This window comes from Carlito syrichta, unplaced genomic scaffold (genome assembly GCF_000164805.1).
Source record: "Carlito syrichta isolate Samal-C Ts95f unplaced genomic scaffold, Tarsius_syrichta-2.0.1 Scaffold314290, whole genome shotgun sequence".
Lineage (NCBI taxonomy): Eukaryota > Metazoa > Chordata > Mammalia > Primates > Tarsiidae > Carlito > Carlito syrichta.
In genome coordinates, this window is record NW_007258386.1 from 294,901 (window position 1) to 307,669 (window position 12,769).

The 12,769-nt window shown below is 40.6% G+C and overlaps 1 protein-coding gene across 2 annotated transcripts in view; it reads right to left on the reverse strand.

Moving 5' to 3' along the window:
- Positions 1-12,769, reverse strand: part of SMARCC1 (SWI/SNF related, matrix associated, actin dependent regulator of chromatin subfamily c member 1) — a 212,187-nt gene that overhangs the window by 44,734 nt on the left and 154,684 nt on the right. For both annotated transcript variants that reach the window (XM_008071323.1, XM_008071322.1), the window contains exon 24: positions 11,486-11,640. In XM_008071323.1, coding sequence (XP_008069514.1) covers positions 11,486-11,640 — 155 coding nt within the window. The remainder of the gene's footprint in view (positions 1-11,485; positions 11,641-12,769) is intronic.

The following is a 12,769-nucleotide window of genomic DNA, read 5'->3' on the forward strand; positions in this document are numbered from 1 at the left end:
TTAGGAAAGACACTATAATAATAAAAGTATTATCTAATAACAAGACCACAGAGGATAAAATAGAATAGAAATACTGGATTAATTAAAAATAAGAAGACATCATTGGAGGAAATTTGTGAATAATACACAAGACTGCTCTGTACTAACTTCCATATATCTATAGTTAGTTCAAATTAAAAAGCAAAATGAAAAAAAAGGTATGTCCAAGGCCATACAACTATAATGTGACATGTGAAATAGAAGAGAGATTTAATAGCTGACTGTCTAGGCAAAAGTTATTTTACTGCCTCATGCACTAAGGGTGGTCTGATTATGCTGAGAATTTCAATAGAATTGGCTTTAGCACTAAATTAGATACGTTTTAAAAAGCTCTTTGTTTTCTATGTATTCAATTTATCACCTTTTACACTGAGAGTTCTCTGCCATTTAAGTCCTTGTTAACCAGCATAACACAGAGGTTAACAGCAAGGCTACAGAGGACAGACTGCTTATTGCCTGTATAACCATGGTCTAGAAGTTACTGTGCTTCTTTGTGTCTGTTTCCTTATTTGTGAAATTGGAAAACAATTGCACCCACATCAGGGTGGTTGTGAGGATACACACAAATGTTCTTAGAATAGTGTCTAGAACATAACAGGTGACCAAAACTTGTGAACTGTAGTCTTGCTTATGTTCTAGGAGCCCATTTTGTTGGAAGATTTTCCTCTGCAACCTCCAACATGGCAATATCACTTCCTCTGGTAGCTTCCCTGCATCATAGTTCCAACAGGGTTCATGACAGTATTTATTTCACTGTATTTTATCTATTTACTTGACTTTTATTCACAAGGCCAAGGTCTAGGGAAGTCTCACTTTTTTTTTTTGAGTTGCAGTCTTACTCTGTCACCCAGACTGGAGTGCAGTGGCCACTGCCACCTACTGCAACCTCAACCTGCTGGGCTCCGGCAATTCTTCCACCTGAGCCTTCCAAGTAGCTGAAACTACAGGCGCGCGCTACCACACCCAGTTAATTTTTGATTTATTGTAGAGATGAGATCTCGCCAAGTTGCCCAGGCGGGTCTCGAACCCGTGGGCTCAGGCAATTCACTCACCTCAGCCTCCCAAAGTGCTGGGATTAGAGGCTGAGCCACTGAGCCCGGTGGAAGTCTCACATTTATGTCTATTTCCTCCCTCTCTAAGAGAGACATAAGAGGAGATGGTTAGGGAGTGGAAATGACAGGGAGAAGAGATAACCTTTCACAAAAGCCTAGAATTTACCGAGGTTAGAAAAATTCACTAGAAATCTCTGGGCACTTCAGAGTGAAGGAAGAAAATATTTCCAGCAGACTGTGGTCTTCAGACTAAAGAAAGAAATTTGAGTAAAAAAACTGAGCAAAAAATAAGCTAAAACTCAAATCTCTGAACTTTAAGGTAGTTTATTATTGAAAATGTATAGGCTGGGCTCAGCTCAGCCTGTAATCCCAGCACTTTGGGAGGCCGAGGTGAGTGGATTGCCTGAGCCTGCAGGTTCGAGACCAGCCTGGGGAACTTGGCAAGATCTCGTTTCTAAAAGAAATAAAAAATGAGTCAGGCGTGGTAGCGCATGCCTGTAGTTCTGGTTACTTGGAAGGATCGTTGGAGCGAGCAGATCTGACGCTGGGGTGGCCGTGAGTGTGCCACTCCAGCCTGGGCGACACAGAGAGACTCCAACTCAAAGAAAAAATAAAATTATAGACTATTCAGTCTGATCTCTAGTTGAAATTTTACAAAGAGGTATCAAAATTACGCTATCCCAAGTATAAGAATGATTTCACTTGTGTAGTGAAAAACATCTAGATTATAAGTAGAAATAGGAAGGAAAGAATTAGCATTGCATATTACTACTTGATTTTTTTCATATTTTAAGTCTTAATAGTGAGACCCTACTCAAACAAACAAAAAAGAAAAGAAAAGAAAAACATAGCCAAGCTCGGTGGCTCAGCCTGTAATCCCACGCCTTTGGAAGGCTGAGGTGAGTGGATTGCCTGAGCCCGTGGGTTCGAGACCCGCCTGGGCAGCGAGACCTCATCTCTACAATAAATCAAAAAATCAGCCAGGCATGGTAGCGTGTGCCTGTAATTCCAGCTACTCGGAAGGCTGAGGCGGAAGGATCGCCAGAGCCCAGCAGGTCGAGGCTGCGGTGGCCGGGAGCGGCCACTGCACTCCAGTCTGGGCGACTGAGTCAGACTCCAACTCAAAAAAAAAACCCTAAGTTTTAAACTGCCTGCCATTCTAAGCAGCAGGAGGAACCATCCCATTGGTCAACATATCCACACAGTATACACTACCTGCATGTTAGTCACTCAGTCTCTTTCAATGATCAAATTGACTGTTGTGATACTGCAGTGTTGTGTTCAAGTTTAACTCTCTTTTTTCTTAATAATGGTCCTAAAGCAAAAGACTAGTGATGATGGCAAATAAAACAGTCCAAAGAGAAGCCAAAATGTGCTTTGTTTAAGTAAAAAGGTGAAAGTTCTCAACTTAAGAAAATTGCCAACTGAGGTCACTAAAATGTATGGCAAGCACAAACCTCCTAGCTGTGAAATTATGAATGGTATATCACTATCATTGTTCTATCTTACTATTGCAGTTAATCTCTTACTGTACCTATTTTATAAATTGAACTTTATCACAGAGAAGTACGTACAAGAAAAAAAACAGTATATTGGATTTGGCACTACTCATGATTTCAGGCATGTATTGGGGGGGTCTCAGAATGTATCCTCAGCATATAAGGGGAACTACTGTACTGCTCATGGCTGCTTTAAGGAAAAAATCTTAACATGACAAAAGTGCAAGCTAACTGTCAGACTGAGTTAGAGTACTTAGAGGGAAATAGATTTATTAAGCACTTACTTCATTCTAGTCACCATGGTAGGTATTTTCATGCTACTTCTTTTTCTTCTAATTATAACCTACCAATAAATATATTATCTCTAATTTTATATAGAACAAAACTAGAGCTCAGAACCTAAATGTCTTGGTAAGACTCACACTAAGTGAAAGAACTAGGAATTGAACTCAGTTCTGACAAGAGGCTAAAAATAAACTGGGCAGTAAGAATGGCAACATGATGACCAACAGGAGTTAATGGTATTCTTTAAATGTCTCCTTCCTTTTTCTTGTTCTTTATTTTTTGCTTCTTAAAAATTAGAAACTTAAATCACAATTGGTATACCAGAGATATGAGATATTTTGCCGTTGGTTGGGATCACTAGACTTCAAGACAAGAGACCCGGGATTTTGGTCTTGGTTCTAACAATAACTAGTAGTCAGGTAACTTTAGGTTATTACATGTTGACCACTGCATGAGTAGAAAGATGCAATCTAGAGCAATATCAGTAAAGGATGACCTCAGGGCAAACAGCTCAAAATGTGGCTATACAGCTTGCTTAAGGGCCTGCATAATAGGACTTCTAAGAATCTTGAGGGTATGCCTCTTAGACCTAGGTCCCCAGAACCCAAGGCCATGGACAAGTACTGATCTGAGGCCCGTTAGGAACCAGGCCACACAGCAGGAGATGAGCAGCAGGCAAGACAGAGAAGCTTTATCTGTATTTACAGTCACTCCCCATCGTTCACATTACCACTTGACCTCCATCTTGTGTCAGATTAGTGAGAGCATTAGATTCTCATAGGAGCATGAACCCTATCATGAACTGTACATATGAGATCTAGGTTGTTCACTCCCCTTCTGAGAATCTAATGCCTGATTTGAGATGATGTTATTGATGGGAAGTGGCTACAAATACAGATTAACATTAGCAGTGAGGTTTGACTGTACAGAGACTATATTAAATCAGTTGCTTGTGGCTGAAATCAAAACCCTATCAGTGAGTGACAAGTAAGTTGACATACTTCAATTGTATAGCTGCATCTGGTGGCAGGTTTTAAGTCAGAATCTGACACTTATTTAGTCTGCAAATGGCCTGCCCATTATTTTGTTTACCACTTCCATCTGTGCATCATCTTTTTAAAAAAATCGTGAGTTAAATAATTACTTCATTATATATTACATCACAATAATAATAAAGTGCACAATAAATGTGCTTGAATAATCCTAAAACCATTCCTTGCCCCCCAGTCTGTGGGAAAACTGTCTTCTATGAAACCAGTCCCTGATGCCAAAAAAGGCTGGGGATTGCTGTCTTAGACTCCTCCCTTCTACTAGATAGGCGAGTCTCTAATCATCCTTAAGGGCACGCCTCCTTAGATATGTAAGTTAATGTTTTCCATCAAATTTGGAACGTTTTCACTCAATCACTATTTTTTTCCTGCCACATTCAACCTTTCCTTCTGAAATTCTTAATACATGTATGTTGGAACACTTGACTTGTCCCACAGTTTTCTAGCCGAAGTTGTGTCACTTTTTAAGAGTAACTGCCTCACCTTTTCTTTTTTTTTTGCCTAGTTGATATCACTGTTCCAAAGTGTTTGTTTCTAATCATTGCTCCTAGTTTTAAACTAGTTTTCTGTGTCATCTCTACATGTTTACCTCTGAATTTATTTGCATTACCATTACTGAAGTTGTAAATCTTCTAGATTTTTCCAACTAAAAGGCATCTAAAAATTTTAAGGGTATTGTTCTCCTAACACCTTAACTCTGAACTCTGAGACTAAGGCAAAAAAAAAAAAAAACTGTCCAGGAAAAAAATACAGGTGTGGCTTTTGTTTAATAGTAATTATATATATATATATATTTTTTGAGTTGGAGTCTCACTCTGTTGCCCAGACTGGAGTGCAGTGGCCATTCCCGGCCGCTGCAGCCTTGACCTACTGGGCTCCAGTGATCCTTCTGCCTCAGCCTTCCAAGTAGCTGGAACTACAGGCGCATGCTACCACACCCGGCTAATTTTTGATTTATTGTAGAGATAAGGTCTTGCCAAGTTGCCTGGGGGTCTCGAACCCGCGGGCTCAGGCAATCCACTCACCTCAGCCTCCCAAAGGCACAGGAGCTACCGAGCCCAGCTCAGGAATTGCATTTTAACACAAAAATCCCACAAAGTTTTTAAGAAATTTTAATACCTTGAAGTGAAGCAAAAAAGACAATACAAACTGAAAAAAAAAAAGAGGACTAAAACAAGTAGAAAGCAGGCCAAGAAAGCCACTTAGCAGCAAACCTGGGCTAATTTTTTTTTTTTTGAGTTGGAGTCTCACTCTGTCACCCAGACTGGAGTGCAGTGGCTGCTCCCGGCCACTGCAGCCTCGACCTGCTGGGCTCTGGCGATCCCGCCTCAGTCTTTCAAGTAGCTGGAATTACAGGCATGCGCTACCACGCCCGGCTGATTTTTTGATTTATTGTAGAGATGAGGTCTCGCTGCCCAGGCGGGTCTCAAACCCACGGGCTCAGGCAATCCACTCACCTCAGTCGCCCAAAGGCGCGGGATTACAGGCTGAGCCACCGAGTCCAGCCTGGCTAATTTTTTCATGAAAAAGAAAGAAGACTCAGAATAAAGAATTCAAAGTCCAGAGGGTCAAGTCAAAAGCTGTGGAGAATTCTCAGGAAGTAGGACTGGTGGTCCCTGATCAAAAAAACAGAAATGTGGCTGGATAGATTTCAAAATTACTTTGAGCCATTACTGCTCTGTGTCTCCCATTCAAATTATTTTCGAATGGAGTGCAGTTATCCTGCATGTATCTCTCCACTGTTATGCTAGGCCTTAAAATCTTCAAATTACAAAACCAGTATTCAAAGAGCTGGGCTTAGGAACCACTCCTTAGGAGCTTGATCTGTACCTGGACTTGAATTAGAGAAGATCCTAGATTTTTCATTTTCAGCCAGATGTCATTGTGAGATAAAACCTTGGGATATTTATTTTGCAAGTGGGAGAAAAGTATATAATTTATGACCAAAGCGTAGACTGTGGCAGATTAAGGTGTGCACTTTGTTCCCTTACCCTCACTTCTGACAGAACCTTTGACCAGTAGAGTAAGGGAGAAGTTATTCTGTGCCAGTCTGGGGGCCCAAATCATAAGACACTGGAAGATTCCCCTTCTTACTGCTTGTGACACTCTTCTTTTAAAGCTCTAAGCCTTGTAAAAAGTCCAACTACTCTGAGACAACTATACACAGCTCATTTCTTAGAGAGGATGTGGGAAAAGAGAGTGATGTCAACCCATCCTAGCTGGTCTAGTCATCCCAGCCAAGGTATCAGGCATATGAGTGAAGTCATTTATGGCTTTCCATAACAGTCCGGCCATGAGGTGAATACTGAGTGACTCTAGTTAATGCCACACGGAGCAGAATTTTTCAGCTGAGCTGGCTCAAGTTCGGCAATGCAAAATCATGGCGTGAAATAAAATGCTTGTAATTTTAGGCCACTAAGTTCAAGGGTAGTTATATGCAGGGGGTAAATGGAACAGGAACACTGTTGATGCTCAGGGCCTTCCAAAAAGGGAATCTGGGGACAGTCTCAACACAGTCCCAGCCCTTCATGTATTGGCTTTATAGAGCTTGAGAAGAATGATGAGGTCGAGGAGGGTACCATAGAAGATATACAGAATGTGGGAGAAAGCCTGAGAACAAATACTAACGAGAAGGAAGTAATAACTTGGTTGGAATAGGGTAGAGGCAAAGTTTATATAATAACGCATTCTATGTAATGGGTAGAATGAATTAAAGTAGTTAGGTTTTGTTGTTTTTGTTTTTTAATTGGAATCTCACTCTGTCGCTCAGGCAGGAGTACAGTGTGGCATGCTCACGGCCAGTGCAGCCTTGACCTGCTGGACTCAAAGCGATCCTTCTACCTCACCCTTCCAAGTAGCTGGAAACATTGGCATATGCCACCACGCCTAGCTAATTTTTCTTGATTATAGAGACAGGGTCTCACCAAGTTGCCCAGACTGGTCTTGAGCCCCTGGGCTCAGGCAATCCTCTCACCACAGCCTCCCAAAGTGCCTGGATTACAGACATGAGCCACTGTGCCCAGCCAAATAAAAGTAATTTCCATGTAGTTATATAAGGATGAAAATAAACAGGGCTAATTGCTGGATGATCAAATAGGTCATTTTTTTTTCTTTCTGTCTCCCCTCCACAGTATTAGCAAGTAAAGATATCAATGATCAATGTCTAATATAAATCGATTTCAACCAACCCTTTACCTGCTAAAGCTTTGTGACTAAAATGTACAATGACAATTTTCCACCTCAAGAAGAAACTTCAAGAACAGCATCATAAAGGAGCAAGTTATGAGTTATTTTCAAGGGGTAAGAAAAGAGTCTTCTTGTTGCCCCAGAGCTAACATCCAGTTATTATGAATACCAACCTGTTTTAGCTATTATGGGGGAATGTGGACATGGAATGGTTTGTAGAATAAATTCAAATGAAATATCTGTGGTTTTAAGAAAATGTGATATCTGCTTTCTTGGAAGAACTAAACCTACTGTTGCTGATAAAAAGAGAAATATTTCTGAAGTTTCTAGTTCATTCCAACAATAATTCTGGGCTTTTCCCTATAAGCCTGAAGATTCAGATGGAAAGAATCCAGAGCACCTATACAGTGGTGTTCCTGCTCATACCACATACCACTCCTTCAGGAAGGGGCAATTCACAGCTCATCAGCAGGTGCGATGAAAAAACGGACAAGCCCCTGAAGAATTCCTCATATGGCAATAAAAGGGGGAAACCAAAAAGAATGCCACCTCCTCTTTAGGAGCTAGATCTAGAACCTCTAATTACCTTTTTACATCAGAATGTGACAAATGATTTTAAAGGAAAACTCTTAATAACAAAGCTGTTTATAGATACAGAAGAACAAAATGAGAATAAGAGAAACCTGGACTGGCTATATAAGTTATACTAATTATAGTAATTTAAGTGAATTCCTTACTCCCTTAATTATGATGTAGTATAAAAATGATTATGTGTGCTGTGAAATTTATCAGATCCAGCTGTAAGTGGCAATGAATGGTTCACATGTGCCAAGTAATGTGGCATGAGCACTTGTACTACTACATAAATCAGAGGAAAACTAGGTGATTTGAGAACGAAGATACAAGCTCTCGGTTATTAGAAATAAGAGTGACTGGTGATGAGGGAGAGAAAAGTCAGTGACCTGGAGAGAAATCCTTCTTTGGACATACTTCTTAACTTTGTATGGAATAGTGAGGAGACAGGCCAAATGGTCCATACAAACAATTTCTCTGTAGTAAAGGAGTCAAACAGTTGTAGTAAGATGGTCAGCAGTGTCAACCAGACACATTTGTGTGCCCAAAGTTGCAAATATTAATAGCTATAGGCCAGAGGAAAACATCATGAAACATTCATAAAGCTTTTTTAAGGTAGCCTACCATTTTAGTTCCTTCTAAGACAACATATAGTGAAGCATAGCACTGTGATAAAAAGATAAGAAATAGAAAGGAAGAGAGAATCATGCCCTACAAGGAAAGAATTCCAAAAAAGCTCAGCTGGAGATAAAAGAGTGGATTCCGTTTGGTAGAGCTGCAAAAAACAGTTCGGGCAGGACAGGTAAGAAAATGAGGCTTGAGAATTAAGAAGGGTCCTGATTATGGAAAAAAAGAAAAAAAAAAAAAGAAAAGAAAATCCTGAATTCCCTATTGAAGAACTTGACATTTTCGCCTCAGAGACATAAGGAAGATACTGAAGAAAGTAACATGCTCATATTTGCATTTTAAAAGATTTTTTGGCATAATGCAGGATTCCATTTTTAAGAAGTAAAAAAAAAAAAAATAGGAGAAACTAATCCATGGTGTTAAGAGACTAGTAATTATTCTTGGGGGGAGGTATGGTAACTGAAAGAGAATATAAAGAAGCTTCTGGAGGGCTGGTAATGTTATGCTTCTTGAAGTGGGTGCCTGCTACAAAGATGGGTTCAGTTTGTAAAAATTTCACTAAGTTGTAGACTATATGTCCAAGTACTTAAATGCAATTTATACGTCAAGAAAAAGGTAAAAAACAAAAAAGATTACTTTGGCTGAAGGATAGAGGATGAGATGGTGACAAACGATTAAGGGAAACAACCAAGGGAGACTGACCTATGGGAGTAGCTGGGCATTAGCAAACTGAAGCACCATAAAGATTGCTGGCTGGGCCAGGAGAGTTGGTTCAAGCCTGTAATCCCAGTACTTTGGGAAACCAAGATGAGAGGATTGTCTGAGCTCAGGGATTCAAGACCAGCCTGGGAAACTTGATGAGACCTCATCTCTACAATAAATAAAAAAATAAGCCAAGCGTGGTAGTGTGCACCTGGGGTTCCAGCTACTTGGAAGGCTGGGGTGGAAGGATCGCTTAAGCCCGACAGGTTGAGACTGTGGTAGCCATGAGTGTGCTGTAGCACTTCAGCTTGGGTGACAGAGTGAGACTCCAACTAAAAATAAAAAAAAAAAAAGATGTATTAGCTGAACAGCTATGAAAAATAGATGAGCTGGGCGGTGGCTCATGCCTGTAATCTCAGCACTTTGGGAGGTGGATTGCCTGAGATCAGGGGTTCGAGACTAGCTGGAGCAACATGGTGAGCCCTAATCTTTACAGTAAGTCATAACAAAAATTAGCTGGGTGTGATGGTGCACGCCTGTAGTTCCAGCTACTTGGAAGGCTGATGCTGCGGTGGCCATGAGTATGCCACTGCACTCCAGGTTGGGTGTCAGAGTAAGACTCTGACAGACAGACAGAAAGAAAGACAGAAAGAAAGACAGAAAGAAAGACAGACAGAAAGAAAGACAGACAGAAAGAAAGAAAGAAAGAAAGAAAGAAAGAAAGAAAGAAAGAAAGAAAGAAAAACAGACAAACCAGAGGAGTCCAAGATGACCTGAGGTTGTAGTCTGAAAACTAAGAAAGGGCACAAAGGAGGGAAGAAGCCCTCTTGGCTTCTAGCTCCTCAGTAATCAAGAGAGAAAATATGTCCAAGACAATTCTTAAGGTTTTTAAGATGACAGTATTAACAATAAGAACATGGACAGCTCAGACACAAGGAGATGCCCAAACAGTCCAACCTGGAAGAAGACAGAGAGACTCAAAAAGACGTTTCCGAAGAAGCAAAACCAGACAAATGTGAAACAACAGTCATATTACCTCAGCAGTCATTTAAGCAAGAGCATACCTCACTTTCCAGAGGTGCAGGATGGGAAGGGAAAGAGAATACCTAAAATTAGCTAAAGAATCACAATCATGGCTATGCACAGTGGCTCATGTCTATAATCCCAGAACTTTGGGAGAAAGAGGCGAGAGAATTGCCTGAGCCCAGGGGTTTAAGACCAGCCTGGGCAACTTGGCAAGACCTCATTTCCACAATTATTAAAAAAAAAAAAAAAAAATTAGCTGGGCCTGTTGGTGCACACCTGTAGTTCCAGCTACTTGGAAGGCTGAGATGGAAGGGTCCAGCCTGGGTCCAGCAGGTCAAGGCTGTGGTGGCCATGAGTGTGCTACTGCACTCCAGTCTGGGTAACAGAGTGAGACTCCGACTCAAAAAAACAACAAAAAAAACCAAATCACAATCATCAGGCAATATCTTTGGAAGAGGCTGGCAAGTATAAATATGCAGGGTTTCAAGCTACTGTAATAATAACAATCAGCTGGGCTATCTGGTTTGGATGACTGAGCCTTGCTGTGGCCTGTAAAAACCCCCCAACTAGGATCCACGTCAGATGGGTGGGCATTCCAAACAGCGGTCATGTAGTTTGAATTGGACCATTAGATTAAACACTTAGAGAGAAGCAGTTCACAGTAGCTGAAGGATTTGGGGAAATTAAAGGCTATCAAGGAGCATCTTTACTAATGAATCAAGAATAGCTCAAGGTAAAATGATTAGGAATATTATAGCAATCACTGTTACCTGAAATATGGTAATCAATAAAGGAAGAAAACTACTTCTGATGTAGAATGAAGAACAGGTACAAGATTTTTTAAAACTTTACATGTTCATATTTGGAATACTTTAAAATGCTAAATTAACACAAAGCAGGAAAAATAACATTCTCTTGTCTTGTTAAATATGCTCTGCAGCCTATACTATGTTATAAATAGAAAAAAACCACCCCCAGAAAAGCTGGCAAACTCAAGGAGAAAAAGAACTATATTAGGTTTCCTCTCTCCTTTCAGTCTGTAAGATCAGGGTGAAGTATTTATACAAGGAAAAAGATTTTTGTCTTAAAAATCATAAATATTTCAATCTGGTAGAAATTATTGAAACAATAGTCCAAGAAAGTTCTGCAGACAAATCAAAAACAAAAAGACAATCAGTCCCTTAGATTTTAAGATTTGCCTTCAATCTCTAGTCTTCACAAGGCTAAATGACACAATGAATGGACCGAAAAAGTCACCCTTGAGGACTGGATCTACTATTTCTATAATCTTCCTCCAGCCAGTAGATTTCTAAACCTAGAAATGCCATTCAAGCAGTCATCCCCTATTGAGAGCAAGGCTCTTTATACTAAATGTCCCCAATTAACTAAAAACAATACAACCATTCATGGCTTAAGAGAGCACTGGAAAAAGGCTGTCAGGGCAAACCTTGGCTTTGGTAGCAGCTGAGGCAAGAGCAGCTGCTGCGGCTGTGGCAACATTTCCTTCGGAAATTTCATGTTCTATTTTCTTCTTCCCAATATCATTTTCTCTTTCTTTACATGTATCAGTGAGTTCTTTGTTCTCTTCAGTCTCCTTTTCATCTGAAAATATCAGAGAGTTTTATTACCAATGTGCCCAGTCTCAGTAACACATCTTACTTCTCACCTCTGCCGCATGACATACTAGGATTGATGTTACCAAGAGATCTCAGTTCTTTTGCTTCTTTTTACAAGTTTTGCTGAACCACTCTGTGCGTTTAAGTCTGCCTCTATTTGGGGTGTATTTTCTAAACAATATACATTGTATTCCCTTTATTTTGCTAAGCTCCATACGTAGACTTGGATATAAAGCAAAGTTCTGGGTGACTAAGTCTAAGACCCACTATGTGTTCATCAGTCAATAAAACGTTCTGGGAACCCTAGGATCTACAGAAAATCAGACTGAGAACAGAGTACTTCCTTAATGCAAAATGACACATTTGAAAATAAAATGACAAGTCTGTGAGGTGACTTCAATCATGTTAATTTATTACTTATTACTTATTCAACCTCACACTAAAGAAAACAAAGAGAATAAAACGTAGCCACCAGCATTAGCTCTGGCATCTATCTGCTAAATGAAATACAAATATGCAAACATATACTTATTATTATTTTTATTTATTTATTTATTTTTGAGTTGGAGTCTCACTCTGTCGCCTAGACTGGAATGCAGTGGCATGCTCCCGGCCACCGCAGCCTCGACCCGCCGGGCTCCAGCGATCCTTCTGCCTCAGCCTTCCAAGTAGCTGGAACTACAGGCGCACACTACCACGCCCGGCTAATTTTTTTATTTATTGTAGAAGTGAGGTCTTGCCAGGTTGCCCAGTTAGGTCTTGAAACCGTGGGCTCAGGCAATCCACTCACCTCAGCCTCCCAAAGTGTGGGATTACAGGTTGAGTCACCGAGCCTGGCTTACTTATTATTATATTACGAGACAACGGGGTGTGTGTAATCCCAGCACTCTGGGAGGCCTAGGATTGCTTGAGCCCAGGAGTTTGGGACCAGTTTGGGTAACATAGCGAGACCCTATCTCTACAAAAAAATAAAAAATTAACCAGCTGTGATGGTGTGCATCTGTAGTCCCAGCTACTTGGGAGGATGATAGAGAAGGAGCACTTGAGCCCATGAGGTCAAGGCTGCAGTGAGCAGTGATTGCACCACTGCTCTCCAGTTTGGGTGACAGAGTGAG